Source organism: Fukomys damarensis, unplaced genomic scaffold (genome assembly GCF_012274545.1).
Source record: "Fukomys damarensis isolate Sample0158 unplaced genomic scaffold, DMR_v1.0_HiC HiC_scaffold_37, whole genome shotgun sequence".
Classification (NCBI taxonomy): domain Eukaryota; kingdom Metazoa; phylum Chordata; class Mammalia; order Rodentia; family Bathyergidae; genus Fukomys; species Fukomys damarensis.
The window spans coordinates 4548375-4567092 of NW_022900949.1; the positions used below are offsets into that span (position 1 = coordinate 4548375).

General features: G+C 36.8%; 2 protein-coding genes across 3 annotated transcripts in view; one reads left to right on the forward strand and one right to left on the reverse strand.

The window, feature by feature from the left end:
• Nucleotides 1-18718, reverse strand: part of LOC104860579 (olfactory receptor 7D4) — a 100716-nt gene that overhangs the window by 10408 nt on the left and 71590 nt on the right. The gene's annotated exons all lie outside the window — the stretch shown is intronic.
• LOC104860582 (olfactory receptor 7E24) lies at nucleotides 9625-18712 on the forward strand. 2 transcript variants are annotated; one of them, XM_033759832.1, is made up of 2 exons: nucleotides 9625-9641; nucleotides 14237-15170. In XM_033759832.1, exon 2 carries the CDS (start codon nucleotides 14241-14243, stop codon nucleotides 15168-15170), a length of 930 nt encoding a protein of 309 aa, XP_033615723.1. In that variant the 5' UTR covers nucleotides 9625-9641; nucleotides 14237-14240. The 2 variants fall into 2 exon arrangements, with proteins under 2 accessions (XP_033615723.1, XP_033615724.1); XM_033759833.1 differs by lacking the exon at nucleotides 9625-9641 and adding an exon at nucleotides 18675-18712 and having other exon boundaries at nucleotides 14222-15132.

The following is an 18718-nucleotide window of genomic DNA, read 5'->3' on the forward strand; positions in this document are numbered from 1 at the left end:
TGTCACGCGCCATTGTTTCCGGGCTCTTCATGCCCTGCATGAATCCCGGATGTGAGTCCGCCGGTGACGGCGGTTCGCGCATGCGCAGAAGGGGCGCTTGGCTCGTCAGAATGACGCAGGCCAGCATTGACCAATAGAAATGGGCCACGTCACCCGAGAGGCTATAAAAGGCAGGCTCGCGTCCGGCTCGGGGTCTTTCCGCCATCTTGAAGAATGTAGAAGAACCTCCAATAAAGCGTGCATCAGAAGAATCCTGAGTGTTGCATGCTCCTTGCTGGCGAGGTGCGCGTGACAGTGAATAGATGTATTAGAGAAACAAAGCAAGCTCAAATAAAAAGCCTAATGCTGAACCTCAGACTTCTAGAAAAAGAAGAGCAAGATGTCTACCAACCTCATAAAAGGAAGGACATAAAGATCAGGGCAGAAATCAATGCAATGGAGGCAAAGAGAAAAATACAAAAAATTGCCAAATTGAAGAGTTGGTTCATCAGAAGAATAAATAAAACTGACAAAACTTTAGCAAACCTTATCAGAGAAAGGAGAGAAAAGGCTTAAATCTATGCATTAAAAACAAAAAGGGTGGTCAATGGCCATACCACCCTGAAAGTGCCCGATCTCGTCTGATCTTGGAAGCTAAGCAGGGTCAGTCCTGGTTAGTACTTGGATGGGTGAACAGGGAAAATAGTGAAACTACAACAGACCCAGAAGAAATCTAGAGGCTCACCAATATCTACTTTGAGAACCTGTACTCCAATAACATGGAAAACACACAAAAAAGGACAGATTCCAACATGCATATGAATTACTAAAGTTAAACCAAGAAGGTATGTAAATTTGAAACAACTGAATATCAATACATGAAATTGAAAATGTAATTAAAAACTTAACAACAAAAAAGCCTGGCTCCTGACGTCTTCACTGCTGAATTGTACAAGAAATTTAAGAAGAGCTAATGTCACTAAGGATCAAACTCTTTAATGGAATTCAAAGAAAAGCCATACTCCCAAATTCACTCTGGGAAGCAACCATTATACTGATTCCAAAAGCAGAGAAAGACCGAACTGAAAAGGAGAACTACAAGCCAATCATCCTAATGAAAATAGATGCAAAAATTCTCCATGAGACACACAAACAGAATGCAGATCATGTAAAATCTTACACCCTGACCAAGTGTGACTGATCTCAGGGATAAAAGCATTCTTTAACACATGCAAATCAATAAATGTAATACACTATATTAACAGAGTCAAGGATAAAAAACATATGATCATCTCAATTGATACAGAAAAGACTTTGAAAAAAATCCAACTCTCATTCATAATAAAATCCTGCAGAAAATTGGAATAGATGGTCTTTATCTCAACCTCATAAAAGCCATCTATGATAAATTAATAGCCAACATCATACTAAACATTTAAAAATTGAAATATTTCATAGCAAAATGAGGAACACCACAAAGATGACCACTATCACCTTCCTATTTAATATAGATCTGCAAATGTTTGCTACAGTAATTAGATAAGAGAAAGAAATAAAAATAATAATGAGAGGAAATGAAGAAGTTAAATTATTATTTGTGGATGACATGATAGTCCATATAGAAGACCCCAAGAACTCCACCAAAAGATTCCTAGACATAATAACCAGATTTAGTAGTATAACTGTATACAAGGTCAACATTCAAAAATCAATAGCCTTTTTGTACAAGAACAGACTTACTGAGAGAGAAATTAGGTAAATAATTCTTACCACAATAGCATCCAAAAAAAAAAAAGAGAAAATATCTAGGAATCAATATAAAGAAGTAAATAACAGACATCTACTTTAAAAATTACAGCACTCTGAAATAAAAAGATCAAAGAGGATATCAAAAAATATAAAGATATTCCTTGTTCTTGCTTAGGTACAACAACAATAGAGTAGTGAAAATGGCCATATTTCCAAAGCTGCTATGTAGATTCAATGCCATCCCAATTAAAATCCCAATAGCATCTTTCACGCAGTAGAGAAAACAATCCAAAACTTAATTTGAAACAAGAAGAGACCTAGAATAGCAAAATCAATACTAAACAATAAAGATAAGATGGGGTGGTAAAACAATCCCCAATTTAAGATATACTACAAAGCTACTGTGATTAAAAAAAAGCAAGGTACTGGCAAAACAAAAATAAAAACAAAAAACAGATCTGAGGAGTAGTGGAACAAATTAGGAGATGCAGAAACAACTACAGACTCACTCAGCCAACTCATCTTTGACAAAGGAGTCAACCATCATCAATGGATGAAAGATAACCTCTTTAAAAGTGTTACTGGAAAAACTGGCATTCACCTTGCCAAGATTAAAACTTGACCTATATCTCTCACCATTAACTAAACTAAAATCAAAGAGGATAAAAGATCTAAATATTTGTGGCAGCCCAGCCTTCACAACACAAACCAGCCTGAGTTGGGGAGTGAGGACTGAGAAAGGAAAGAACACTCAAGCTTGAGTGGAGACCAAGAGAAGTCTGATTTATTTCACAGAAACAGCTCCTTTTAAAAGCACATCAACAGGAAGTACCCAAGTCCTACAGATAACATCAGATCTGTGGCTATCTCTTCGAGTTCCTCTCATCACAGGGTTAAAGAACAAGCTTAACATTCAGTGTCCTTGAAAAGGAACAACTGTTAACAAATGTTAATCAGGAACATTCTGATCACACATTGTGTCAATGCCTTAATTTATAGAGGAAGCAGCTATCTTTCAAATGTCAAATGCCAGCAGGCCAATGCTGGCCCCCACAATTCCCCTTTTTTATTATATTCAGAGCAGGGACTTTACCAGCTCAGCAGAAAGACTGTGCCTGTCTCAGGTGAGAAATGTCCAGAGAAATCCCTTACCCATCATCAAGCCATGAGAATTCTGATACTCATGCTCTGTCTTAAATTGGATATATCTCTACACTTCTCTTACCCGTCTTTGACTACTAGCCTCTGTAGGGATTACACTGAAGGTATGGGAGACTTAATGTGCAATTGTAAGCAATGAATCTTTCCTGCCGTGTTCATCTAAGATGAACTCACCATGCACACTAATATGGGTAATATAACACATCCTAGATATACTCTTATCCTAATTACAATAACAGGACCTAACAATAAGGTGACTGATGCCATGGAGGGTAAGACCTCTTTTAACTGACATTAAACACTGAGCAGCTTGTGTGGCATCAAACGTTAAGGAACGGGCATTCTGTAGATCCAAACTATCTTGATGTAACTGTATTAAATCTAGGGAAGTATTTTGATTATACCATACACCTTTCAAATGCCTTTGTATTTTACTTCAGTCATAGATGGAATCATCATATAGCTTATTGGTTACACAAATCTATTGATAACCAGGGTGACATATCAATCGAGAATGAATTTTCAGTGCCCGTGTTTCTTCTACCATAAGACTAACTTCATCATATAAAGCATTTATCTTTTGTTCTCATCTTTGATTGAAATCTACTTGAATGGTTACAGTATGAGTGACATTTTTAACTAAAACATTAACATACTGAGCATCCCAAATTTCTTGTGCCAAAGCAACTGCAGCAGTTGCAGCTATAGCTATGATAATAATAAGGGCTACAATCCCTGCAATAATCAATCCCATAACTCTTTTTTGTCTACCTAGTACTTTCTCAATTTCCATTAACATTTGTATACAGTTGGTCAAATTACAGTTATAACAGCTGACATTATATTCATTATCATTCTCATATACAACTGAGACATCTCCCACTAATAACATATAAGGAGCATTAACACAAGACATTATTCTTTCTCTGCCTTTGTAATTGTACTTCTCCAAAGGCAGCAGCAAGCTTCTGTATATTAGTCTGAGGGAATCCTGTATCTGTCCACCAAAGTCCTGCCAATAGACACAGAGTAGGTCACACAGGACCAATCCATGAACTTTCGGGATGTGCGATTCAACTGTCATTCCTGAGGCATAGTCACATAACACTTTCCACAAAACTGCTTTTTTATTTAATCCTATAAAGCGAGGTTGTAGAAATCAACAATCTATTTGTATTTGTTGTCATGTTGATAAAAAACAATCAGAAAAACACTGAACATTTCGACAGACAAACATATAAGACAATTTAAACTAGAGTGCACTCAGATGGTTTTGACCACTTGAATTGTAAAATCTTCTAGTTACGACTAGTCAAACATTTGCAGGTCAAAATTAACAGAGATCTCTTGTAGAATTAGGGTTAAAGGAATGAAAGCTCTTCTTGACTGTAAATGTAAACCTTTTATAACAGACTTGAAACCAACAAGCAAACATAAATCATTTCCATACACCTTCTCTACCTACTTAGGCCTTCTGATCTTATATATCTTTCTTTACCTGTTTTTAACAAGACAAACATATAAAAACCTTTCATGTTAAAAGTATAACTCTTACTTATAGCTTTCCTAATATTTTTCTGACTCAATTACTATTAACCTTCTATAACAAACTTCAGCTTAAAGTGTCCTTTTTCTGTTCTAAGATTGTTACATCTTAAAATTTGACTGGCTCTCAATAGAACAGTATTAATCTTGAGTTTTTAGAAAAGAGCAAGTTAACCCTATAATCGCAGTTTAAGAATTTGTAATGCACAAGAAATGTTACCAAAACTAAATAGTTTTCAGTAACAGCTGATTGCCACAGAGCAGAAGTTTGAGCAATTCCTAGGCTGGGTTGTTTTGAAATCTCTTAGTTATGTGGAGTCCAGGGTTGGCTGTAGATCAACGGACCTCCTGGAAATGGTTTAAAAATCAAGATGAGGGGGGTAGATGAGCTCCGTCACATTTTATCAGAAAATTCAATATAAGCAAACAGACAAACAAGGGAACAAAAGAAGCCAAACAGAATGTAAGACAAAGGCTTACAAAAACCAAACCAAAAGAAGAACCAGGAATTCTGTCGGGGAAACCCCTTAATCTCCTCTTCCAAAAGCAGAAGAACTCTGCCTTGACCAGAAACAGAGAGACAGAGTTCCTACCAGAGGGGCAAGGGACGTCTTCCAGCCCCTGCAGCAGGGAGCCCACTAGCACGTCTGCCTGGACCTCCCAGCCTCCAAAATGATCCGGATCACAGTTTTCTGATAAACAATTGTAAGGACACAGAAGAAAAACTAAAAGAACAAGTACTCAACCAGTTTCTAAGGTTTAAGTGCAATGCACTAGGGTTCCTCTAGGGTTAGTTGTACCCATCCTTTTCACTTTCAGGTCTTGGATCCAGACTATTTCTAATAAGAGTCCATAAGCTGAAAGCATCCACAGGTACCTTACTGGGACCATGTGCAGCATAATAATCTTATAATCATTTTCCTACCTTACTACAAGTATCTAAGTTTACAGTGCCTCCTTCAGGGAACCAGGGACAAACCATTTCAACAAATTCTAAAAAAATTACACAGCTGTTGCTGCCCAACTCGAGAACCACGGACACGCAATAAATCTCTAAGCATATGTACAAAAAGCATGCAACTATTGCCGGCTCCCATTTTTAATATTTACAAGAAAATTCACTGCTCCGTACCTTTTCATTGAGGCCTCATTCTTCTCCGCGGTGTCCTTCACTGGATCCCTTGATACTCAGGTCCCTGTTCGGGCGCCACTTGTGGCACCCCAACCATCACAACACGAACCAGCCTGAGATGGGGAGTAAGGATTGAGAAAGGAAAGAACACTGAAACCGGAGTGGAGACCAAGAGATGATGCCACTTGTGGCACCCCAGCCATCACAACATGAACCAGCCTGAGATGGGGAGTGAGGATTGAGAAAGGAAAGAACACTCAAACCGGAGTGGAGACCAAGAGATGTCTGATTTATTTCACAGAAACAGCTCCCTTTAAAGGCACATTAACAGGAAGCACCTGACTCCTACAACTAACATCAGCTGTTTGGCTATCACCAGGAAGCATCTGACTCCTACAGCTAACATCATATCTTTGGCTATCAACAGGAAGCACCTGACTCCTACAGCTAACGTCAGATGTTTGGCTATCAACAGGAAGCACCTGACTCCTACAGCTAATGTCAGATCTTTGGCTATCTCTTTGAGTTCCTCCCATCACAGGGTCAAAGAACAAACAAGTTTAACAATCAGTGTCCTTGAAAAGGAACAACTCTTAACAAATGTTAATCAGGAACATTCTGATCACACATTGTGTCAGTGCCTTAATTTGCAGAGGAAGAAGTTATCTTTCAAATGTCAAATGCCAATGGCCCATGACTGGCCTCCAAAATATTAAAACAGAAACTCTAAGCCTACTACAAAATAGATTAGATAGAACTGTTGAAGACACTGGAATAGGAAAAGACTTTATATGAACAAACCCTCAGTCTAGGGGAAGTAGAAAATGTAACCTATAACTGAGATCTGAGCTGATTAAAATTTTTCTACACAATTAGAAAAACCACCAACAGAGTTAATAGAAATATGGGGGAAATATACCACCTGTTTTTCAGACAAAGGTCTAGTAAAGAGAATTTTTAAAGAACTTTAAAGAGTTAGACCACACCAAAATTAAAGACCCAGTCCAAAAATTGCCGTCTTAAATGAACAGACATTTCTCAGACAGAGAAGTAGAAATAGTAAATGACCATATTAAAAATATTCAACATCACTGGTTATTAAAGAGACGCAACTGAAAATAGTACTAATATTCCACCTCACCCCGGAAAGAATGGCTGCTATCATGAAATCAACCAATAACAAAAGTTGGCAGGGCTGTTGGGAAAAAGGACCTCTTCTCCACTCAGTGGTAGTGTACATGAATGCAATCATTTTGGAAATCATTGTGGAGATTCTTCAAAAGCTAGAATTAGAAGTTCTATTTGACCCAGCCATCCTCCTTCTGGGTATCATTCCAAAAGAATGAAAATCATTATATCACAGCAATATATGCCCACCCATGTATATAGCCACAGAGTTTGTAATACCTAAATCTTGGACTGGATAATGGTAGTGTACATGAATGCAATCATTTTGGAAATCATTGTGGAGATTCTTCAAAAGCTAGAATTAGAAGTTCTATTTGACCCAGCCATCCTCCTTCTGGGTATCATTCCAAAAGAATGAAAATCATTATATCACAGCAATATATGCCCACCCATGTATATAGCCACAGAGTTTGTAATACCTAAATCTTGGACTGGATAAAGAAGATGCATTTTTTGCTCAATAAATTAGAGTACTACTCAGCCATAAAGAATGATAAAGTAGAGGCATTTATAGTTAAACGAATGCATATTGAGGCCATCATCTTAAGTGAAATAAGGAGGACACACATGTGTAAATACCAAATTGCTTCTCTGGTATGAGAAACTGAAGTGCCAAAATGTATAATAGATAATATGAAATAGGAAGCAAAGGTTCAAGGGTTAAGGGGAAGTAGGAAGGTGGGGGAAAGGAAAGAAGGAAAAGAGAAAATGTGAGAACAGAAGGAAGAAAATGTAAACAAATCTTTTGTAAAAAGGGAAGTGTGGTGTATGGAGGGGAGGCAAGCAGAAAAGGAGGGAAAGCAGAACTAAGGTATATCATGATAGGTAAATTTTCCCAAAGCTGAATGTGATCATAAAGTATACATAAAATGGACCAGTAAAATAAATTTCAAAGGGGAAAGAATAAATTTAATTGGAGTTACAGAAAAGCTAGATGATAATTCATATGGAGGTACTAATATGTTTACAGAAAGAGTTCACCATTCTCTTAAGTGAGGCATCCAAAACACCAAACAACTATACTGAAAAATGAATCTCACCAAGACATGCTTATTGAATTACCAGGGAACAAAGAAAAAGAACAAAACCAAAACTTTAAAACCAGAGTAAAACAAAAAAATACTACAGATAAAGGTAAAACGTTTACAAATACAGCAAGACTTCTCAACAGAAACCTTAAAGGCCAGAAGAGTTTGGAGTGAAGTATTTCAACCTCTGAGAGCAAATAATTTTCAACCCGGATTAACATATCCAACAAAGCTTTCCTTCAACATAGCAGTGAGGCCCTTTCATGTAAAACATTGGCTCAAGAGATACATGATTGTGCAACCACCACTCCAGAAAATATTCAAGAATATTTTAGATATAAGCATGAAACCAGTAAACCTAAAAACCAAGATGAAATGAAAACACCATGCAAGGTCAATACATGAACAGCAGTCAAAAATGACTCAGTCTATTTCAACTCCCCCATGGTTCTTAGACAATTGTGGACCCCCAAACTCAGAGCACAGCCATCCCCTCAATGGACTGCTTCACACAAGCATCTTTTTCTCAACTTTGAATGTATAGAAGTTATGGTCCTGACCGTGGTGGCCTATGATGAGTTTGTGGCCCTCCACAACCCAATGAGTTACTCAGCCATCTTAAACCACCGTCTTTGTGAAGTCACAGACTTGATTTTTATTTTTCCTTATCTTTTTGAGCTGACATGTACAACTTTACTGTACTCAGACTTGCCTATTTCAAGGATTGTCAATCTCTTATGTACCCTGCCCACCTCCTTAATCTTCTCCATTTGGACAACTTTCCCTGTACCATAGCGAAATTCTGATGGTGCCACATTCTTTTGTCAGCCAAACTTATGGTGTATCTTCTTATATTAAAGTTGTTTTATCATCTGAAAATCATCATCTGCTACCTAAAACCCATATCTTCTCTACTTTTGAGTCCTGAATGTCAGTCAGTTGCTTGCTTATTTTATGGAACATGTGTGAAAGACTATATTGACTCAGGTTTATTAAATTTTACCAGAAACAGTGTAACAGCCACAGTGATGTGTACTTGGTTCACCCGTGTGTTGAATCCCTTCACAGCCTGAGGAACAAAGTAAATGTAAGTACTGTGGGGAGACTACAGAAGAACAGTAAATGTCACAACATCTAGCATTTTGGTTATGTTAGTATGATGATTTCACGGCTTAAAATTTCCAGTGTAATGCTGTGAGAATGGAGAACGAATTTCAAAGTGGAACATAAGTTTTCAGATTGAAGAAAGAAAAGTTCTTGAAGGTATATGATACTGAGTGACTTACAACAATATTACAGTGTATACTGATTATGGTTAAGAATGTAATTTTGTTAGTGGATTTCTCTTCCAAAATGAAGTAAAGTCAAATAACCATGTAAAAAGTGCATATAAATGACAGAAGTGATTAGGAAATGATACTTTCTTTTCCTTTTTTCCCCATTAAGTTCATTGGTACATTTAAAGAAAACAATACAAGGTACTCTTATTTGAGTAGGTGAAGAATCCAAAATCTCTTGTGGATGTTAATATTTCTTTTGTCACCTTCTTCCCTTTCATGGGAAGTCCTTAGAGACTGATAGCATGGACCAACATGACTAATTATGAGCTTTGTGCACTGAGACCCAAGGTCACAGCGTAGGCAATAATTAGCCTCCAGCCCTTTAGTGATTCCAGACCTGTTTCCAGCTCCATTCCAGTGTCTGAGGCTCTATTGTTCTCTGTATGATGAAGCTTCTACGTGTCTTTGTATTAATTTCAATGCTGAGGACAGACTGAACCTTCCCTGTGCAGCAGACATAAGGGGCTCTGTGGACCTGATCTCTTTCACTATAACCCAGCAGAGAAACGGCATCTCCCAGTAAGTGCAAAGCGACCGCACTGTTATAAGAAGGATGCTTAAAGGTATTATTTCCTTATCCTGAGGAGCAGCATGATATTTTTGGTGAGCAGATGTGAGGGTACAAATGTGAAAAGTAGCAATTGTAAAGAATGGAAATTTTATGATTTTTGTTGTAGTGGGGAATTACAGAATTATTTTTCCAAGTTTGCTTTCCAGTCTCCCTGTTTCTCTTCCATTGATGCCTCACCCATAACAGCAGAAAACACTCCCTGCTGCAGTGTCTCCTAAGTGCTCTAGAAGGATTATAAGGGCAATGATCGGATATTGAGAAAGGCAGTAACCACACCGTCATGAACTGGATTTTAGTACTTCCTATCTTCCAGGTACAAATTCCTAGTGAAATTCTCAGTCACTCAGCCATTTCCTCTATGTGTCTTGCTTTATTTCATGTTCTCCGTCTTCCTGGAGTTATATTTGCCTACATTATTATTGCTGGTAAAAAAAATGGAAGAATCTGTCACTTTCATAGAAGCTGCATTAGGTTGCTATGTAAAATAATGACTAGGTGGAGCTGGGTTGTCTGATTACAAACATAGGATGTTCTGTGAGGTTGTCTCTTAGCACAAGCAGACAATTAATTTTCTGTTACTTCAAGGGAGGTCCCAGGCTCACTGTGCCCTTCATGTCAGAGTTTTCTAAAAGTTCACAGAGCAGACCAGTGATGCCTCCAGCCACATTCACCAAAGACAGATGTGGATGACAGGCAAAGATCTGAGATAATGCTTCCTTGAGGGAGCACAGATTTCTCCCCTGCCACCACTGCAAGGCATTTTTGAACTTTCCACATTCATCTCCATGCTTTGCTTGCCCTTATTTCCAAACAACTGCAATATGGAAAAGCCATGTCTTGATTTCATTTCTCTGACAGAGTTGCAAATGTGCCTCTAAAGCGCCTATGATTATCAAATCTAAACCTTTGCAAAAGTCTCTCAGTGTATTGGAAACTAAAATTTTTTTCAGTGTATCAGATAGGATCTATCGACTTATTTTTTAGTCTTTTCAGCTCATTATTTCAAGGATGTAGGGGAGGTTTTAAATATCTCTGACAGAACTTTTTCATTAAGGTTAAATTTTACTTGAAGCAACTGCACTGAGGATTATGCAGATAAGGAGTGTTCAATTTAGGGTTAATGTGCATAAAAATAGAGCCAATTAAAATTTAGCTATCATCGCTATCAACGAGAAGTGTAATTTTTACTATTTATCTCCTGTGTCCTGTAGTCACTCATTTTCTATTTCTGTTACATGTCACTTTGTTTGTTTTTGTGCATCTATATGCATACGTGTGGAGAGGAATGATGTACTTTTCTTTACAGCTGATTTTCCAGACCTATAGCTTGTTTTTCACAAAGGAGACATCAAAAATTAAAACCTGTGTTCAGCATTGAATGCACCCTTCCCTGAGTCACAAGCTCCATTCATTTCACAAATGTAAAGACAAGACAACATATATTTTGTTTGTTGTCTGAGTGCATGGACACTGTAATATTCTAAATTTTGCCTCTATGGATTATTTAGAAACAAAACACCACAGATATATTCATATTGTTTTAAAAGCACAAAGAGAAGCGGGCTGATGACTGCATGCCTGAAACTTAGGAGGATTAAAAGTCTTCATACCACTTCAGGCTCCATTTGAATGCAGTTTACTTATGCTTAAAAAACTTCCTATTTGGTTAATGGTGTACATCTTTATTTTAAAAACAAAAGCTGACCTATGAGAAGCAATGAATGCAGTCCTATAAGGAAAATTTATAGCCATGAACTTTCACATCAGGAAAACAAAGCAAGCTCAAATAAACAACCTAATACGGAATCTTAAATTTCTAGGAAAAGAACGAATCAATTTGATTCTTATTTACACTTTTGTGTAATAGTAAAAACGTCTAAAGGTGCAGGGGAAGTGCGAGTGGTAGGGTGAAAGCTAAGTAGGGTAAAGAAAAAATAAGAGAAAAGTAAAAAAATGGAAACAAAGTCTCTGTAAATAGGTAAAGGTGGAGGAGTTGATGGGAGGGTAGGGGAAGGGGGAAAAATAAGAGCCAAAATATATCATGAAAAGGTACAAGATCCCAATGATAAATCTAACCACATTGTATACATAAAATGTACCAATAAAGAAAAAAAGGCAAAATATAGAAAAAAGAAGCACAAATCAAGCCTATAGCTCTTACAAGGGAGGAAATTATAAAGGTCACAACAGAGATTAATGCAATGGAGACTAAGAAATCTCACAATTGCTAAATAGTTAAGCTATAGGGCTCCCTAGTTGTCACACATGTGAATGAAAGCTATTTTCCTTCTTTTTCTCAAGCATTATGAGCACAGATAGGAAGAGAGATTCACATATATTCTGCCCTTGGTAACAGGTCAATGACACATGACTAACATACTTACTTCTAAAGTGCTACTCCTTGGCCGCAGGCTCCACATCCGAAGCAAAATTGAAATGTTATTCCTTATGTGATGATGACATTTCTTTGTGTCGTATCATAAACAGATCATTACTGAAAAGATGGCAGTAATATTTTGCAGGTTAATCTGATGAATAAGAGGATATAGGTAAAAATGAGTCTCCTATTTTGCAAAACATGAAATTTTACATGCATTATTTCTTCAAAAGCAGAAAAATATCACTGCAATGCATTATACAACCATTTTAACAAGAGTAAATGGGAAAGAAGCAAAAGAATTTTGACAATATTATCATTCTAATTAACTTACAATGTAAATGAGTCGTCCCTCTCCCTCCCTCACCTACCTTTGATAGGATTGAAGAAGACCTAAAAACCACTCATTGTGGATACTATCTACACTACTTGGGGGGCAGTAGATGTTCTACTACACACTAAGATGCATTTTAGATTTCTTTTCGGTAAATTTTTAAGGAAATTGCTTGTGGATTCATCAATCAGTCTTGACCTGGAAATACTGACAAGAAAATTCATAGACATGAGACCAGGGGAAATGACAGCAAGCACTCAAATTTTTAGGTAATCGTTCAGAGATCTAAAGAATATTATTGATGGTGTAAATATTATTAAATACTTATGTTAATATCTGTAGATACTATGCATAGGAAATTTTGAATGCTAGCAGATATTCTCAGACTGTGGTACTTAACTGTTGTTTAAGAAAATGACTCAAAATTTTGAAATATAAATATTCTAATTAATATATTAGGCTAAGCCTAAAGTATCTGGAGATATGACAATTGTCTCCAGATAAATATATTCCTAACAGAATGAACAGTGATGCAAATTAAGGGATTTTCAAATATTTTCTTACACCACCGACATAAGGTAGATAATTATTATCCCGATTTTACACTCGAGGGGAAAGTACATTATTTGCATGTATGTTAAGATTTCACATAACTTGTCCTATTGATTATGAGTTTTAAAGTGTGCGTACATTATTTCATATCCTATTTGTGATATTTTTCCCAATTAAAATCACAGAATGGCCTGAGGAAAATTTGGGTCCCATTTTCCATGGCATAGCTGAAAAATGAAAAATGCAACTCCTGTTTCAGGACAGACTGATGTGAAAACCTGCTCATTAGAATTCGGAAAGCTGGAATTCAACCAATTGGGAGTTTCTTTTATTTCCAAAGTGGTCAACTTGCTACCAGAGGGTTTATGATCAGAACAGCAGCAAAGCGTTTTATCAAGCTATGGTAGACTACAGAGTCAAGGAAGAGATGTCTCATATAGCACATAATTTACTGATATTGTATGACTATATACACCTGTATAAAATTTCAAAAGGCAAAAGCACTTCTTATCATTTATTATTTTTCTGTATACAGCACACCCTAGTCTACATCTGTGGTAATTATGTCCAAAGATTATATGCATGTATCTGAAGGGACAAAATATGAATCTGAGTGCAAACAAAGACAAGGATGAAAGTTTCTTATTGCATAATTTATACCTAAACAAATGTATACATCATTTCTTCACAAAGACTCAGTAAGGCCTTGCATTCCTACAAGAAGGAATTAGAAAAAACAACAAAACTGAATAATCATTATTTTTTAACACAATGGCTCAAAGCAAACCGTTCTGATTGCAGAGAATTATCTTTAATTTTCAGATAATAAAATCCTAGACTTTATAGTATTTGTAGACACCCTAATCAAGGAATATTGTAGCATTTTAAGAGTGCAAAATGTAAAATATTTGAATGCTTTTCAATTTTCTTCCAATGGGATCCTATTTTCTTAAAGAGGGATGGCTTAACTAACCATATACATTTTGGAAAAAAGTTTCCACATTTTACTGTGATCAAGGACTTCAGAACTCTATATCCTTGATCTGCTTACACCATGAAATAGAGCATCAGTAAAGTAAAAGTGTACAGAGGAGGTGGCACACAATCCACCCAACACGGAGTCCCAGATGTGGTTTATCATGAAAGAGCATATCATGGAATGTTGCGGATCCCTGCTAGGAATTCTTTGTTTATGAATATTTGAAAGCAGAATATATGTAGAGCTTTGGTGATATTTTTCTTTCATTTTTTTCTATGAAATTTATTGAAACATTCTCAAGCAACATGGAAAGACATAATCTCACACATGTCTTAGAGTTCCATCTCATGAGCTTCTCAGAGGACCCAGACCTGCAGCCCATCCTCTTTGGACTGTTCCTGTCCATGTACCTGGTCACAGTGCTCGGGAACCTGCTCATCATCCTGGCCATCAGCTCTGACTCCCACCTCCACACCCCCATGTACTTCTTCCTCTCCAACCTGTCCTTGGCTGACATCGGTTTCACTTCCTCTACAGTCCCGAGGATGATTGTGGGCATCTCAACTCAAAGCAGGGTCATCTCCTATGGGGCCTGCCTCACACAGATGTCACTTTTTATCCTTTTTGCATGTACGGACAGCATACTTCTGACAGTGATGGCCTATGACCGCTTTGTGGCCATCTGCCACCCCCTCCACTATGCAGTTATCATGAACCCTCGCCGCTGTAAATTATTACTTTTGCTGTCAGTCTTTGCTAGCCTTGTGGATTCCCAGGTACACAATTTAACTACCTTACAATTTACCTGTTTCAAAGAAGTGGAAATTGCTAGTTTCTTTTGTGACCCTCCTCAAATCTTTGACCTTTCATGTTCTGATTCCTTAATCAAAAACATAGTCACATATGTGGTTGGAATCCTCCTTGGTTTCTTTCCCCTGTCAGGGATCATTTTCTCCTACTATAAAATTGTTTCTGCCCTTCTAAAAATCCCCTTATCTGGGGGGAGGTACAAAGCCTTTTCTACCTGTGGTTCTCACCTGTCAGTTGTTTGCTTATTTTATGGAACAGGCATTGGAACGTATCTTGGTTCAATTGTATCATATTCTCCCAGAAAGGGCATGGTGGCCTCACTGATGTACACTGTGGTCACCCCGATGCTGAATCCCTTCATCTACAGCCTGAGGAACAAGGACATCAGTAGCACCATGAAGAGGCTCCACCATTGGAAAATCTAATCCCAGGAACTTTGCCATTTATTGAGTGTGGTTTATAAAATGTGTTAATAAAGAAAGTCCAAAACTTATCTGAAAATCCTAAATCTTTCATCCTTGGTTTTATTGTTCATTTTTTTCTGAAATTTGTTATCTTTAACCTCATATAACGTTTTATTACAGAGCCATGAGTGTTTGAGGGGTGGTATTTAGTGTACTTCCTACAGGTGCAAATTTCAGTTGGGAAAATGAAAAATTTCTGGAGATGTCTAGGAGTGAATTTTAGACATTTCCAAGATTGGAATATGGGCCAATATGGTATCAGCTGTGTGCACTGACATTTAAAAGTTCTGTGACATGGCATAAGCAGTCAATTCTTTTCATGTTTGCTTGACATCTGGATATGTCTGTATTTACCCCTTCATGTTCATCTGAATCAGGAAGTCCATATTTGACACCATCCAAATCAATTCTCTATGCTTTCCTTGAGCTCTTTCTGGTCCTCAGGGAGGTGAGGAGTGTGGGATAAGCTTGAACATTCCATAGTAGACACACAGACTAACTCGGAAAGTAACGGATGGAGGAAAGACCGTTGGAAACATTGCTTCTCAGGATGAAGACATTTGGACAGTGGGATGGGTGATGGTTGTGTGCAGTTTCAGCTCAGAGGACTGTGAAACATTTGTATTTGATTATTACAGGATACCCAAAATCTCAGCTGAAGTTTTCCTTTCCTTGCACAAGTCTTGTTTCTCATAGACATCCAACCCATGATAGGATACTGTGGCTGTCAGTAAACTATTTATTCAAAATCTCCAAAGAATGATGGTAGAGACAAGGAAGATAATCATAAGGATGAAAATAGCCATCATGTCATGAAGCAATGAATGAAGATTTCCTTTATAGCAGCATCTAAGTTATGCATTCAATATAATTCATTTAAATTTATTTTTATTGAGTTTATTGGTACTTTTTAAGTATACAATCTTGGTTCATTTTTCTCCATATCCCTGCCCTCCCTTCACCCCCTCCGCCCTCCCCTTCATGTGCACATTTCTGAATAAAAGTCCCTATATTATCACTTTAAAAGGAAATAGGGAGAGTGCATTTTTGTATAATTAGTTACACGTTTTGGGCAGAAACAAGTGAAAAAATATTTGCACAAGGGTCTCATGATGCACACGGGGCATTTTACCAGGCAAATCCAGGCACATATTTCTTTGACACTACAAGCACCCATTTTTCTTTCCCATCCCTCCCATCTCTTACTGTACTCTCCCCTTAGGAGTTCCGAGTAGATCAGGGGTGACAACTGCTGCATCCACTTTAGAAAGGAAATCTAGAAGTAAAGATCAAAGATTGAGAAGCTCTACAATGATTAGTTTTTCTTTCATGCCTGACCCCCACTCTATGCATTCCTTGAAGTTCTCCATATCCTACTCCTCTTTTATGAATCATTCTTGTCAATGTCTTCAAGAAAAATCATGTCAGGTTAGATTTCTCTCCAACTGTAAAAACTGAAAAGAGTTTAATTTTCATATATATGACTACAGTACAGATGCAATAACCTCTGCCGAAAACTTTATGATTGTTAAGAATGACCATGACTTACAGATCACACACAGAGACTGACAACTTAATTTGGAATTATGTCTCCACCACTTACTAGTACGTGAAGTATGGCACGTTGTTTTCAATCTTTCACACCTGAGTTCATTTCTAGTTTACTTTTTTCTCATTGAGTTTATTGGTACATTTTAGGTATACAGTACAGTTACATTCGTCATTGGGCTCTTGTGCCATTACATGACAGGTCTTGGGTCTCATTTTCCTCCATACTCCTGCCCTCTCTTCACCCCCTCATTTCTAGTTTATACTACTGCATTAAGCATGGATTAAACATGTTAGATGCTTCTCCAATTATTAATAGGTAATGAATATATAATATAAGGCTAAATTTGAAAGTAGATGGCATCAGTAGAACAAATGATAAAAGATTCAATTTAACAACATTCAAATAAAATTGGCAGGTATCTAAAGTTGTCATTTTAGTTTTTGCATAATGGAACATTTTGTACTTGCGTTGTGCAAGTATATGCATGTATTTAGAGAAAATTCATGTCTCACTCCCCAGTTTTTATCTCCATCATGGAACACAGAAGTAATTACAAGCAAAATCTTTGCAAAAGAATAAGTAGACTCTATTGACACATTAATTGGCCAGTTTTTCAGAAATCATAGAAATTTTTTTCACAGATGTAAAAACTACACACATAAAAAAGAACGTAATGTCAGAAATGTTGCTGAGACAATAATTACCATTTTACTTCATCATAAGCTTCAGTCCCCTTGATAACAAATTTTCTATCTGTGTAGAGTGCTTTACATCCCTGGTAGCTCACCATGATTGTATAGCGGTTAGTAATCTGTGATGTGTGTAGAATGAGTTCCAAATTTCATATAGGTATATATGTTTTTGAAATGGGTGATCATTTCCATATTTCTACGAAGGAGTAAGAGCAGAAGAAACTGTATGTATTTATATTCACTGCACATTTATTCGCAAGTAAATACTATGTGACTAACGGTTTAATTTCCCAATGCTCATCCCACTTTACAGTCTCCTGTAATGCAAGGTGAAATTTTTTGATCACTAATGATGCAAGGATTACTATTAAACATACCTCAGGGAAATTTTTGAAATTATACCTTAGGAATCTGATTATAGGATAGGACTAATTTTTTATTGGGAAAATATAAGTGATAGTAATATTGAGTACACATCATATGTTGAATTTAAAACATACACCCTCCACTCACATAGTGTCTGGAAATTTTCACTTGCTTGAAATGAAGACAGACATGGGAATTTTGAAAGGATAACATTATCATAATAAAGTCACAAATTATATGATGTCCTTTCATATGACAAAGCTGAGAAACAATGAAAACAGTTGAAATAGAATAAGTACTTTCCAGAAAGCCTTGAATTTACCTTGAATATAAGCTGGTACATTGCAGGATAATAAGTATGTTGTAGGCTGCTTAGAAGAGTACTAGTTAACCTCAGTGTATGTTTTAAATAAATCAGTATGTGAGTACTAAACAAATATTAAGCATATTTGAGGTAAGATTTTTTCAGAATCAGTTTAGGAATACATAAGTCTTTACTGATATGAGGATAATGACAGTCCGTTCTGCTCACCCAGCTGTGAGTAGGTTCTACTCACCTAAATATGCATTGCATTTAGGAACAAGTGTGAAAGAGAATGGAGTTATGTAGAGATATCAAAAACTAAAGTTTAGTAGATAATCATTTACATCTGTATGACATATCAAATCTGTATAATGTATCAAATTTATACCAAATTCAAATCTGGGTAAAGCATCAATTCTGAGTCAAGCATTAATAAGTGTTGATGTATTAATATAGACAGTGGATATTTTTGTCAGTAAGATAATACTAAAGAGTTACTGTCTAAATGCAGAAAATATTCTCGGGCAGTGGTCTTCTATTTTGGTGTTAAGAAAAATCACTTATGAACATGAAAAGAAGATCTGTATAAATAGAT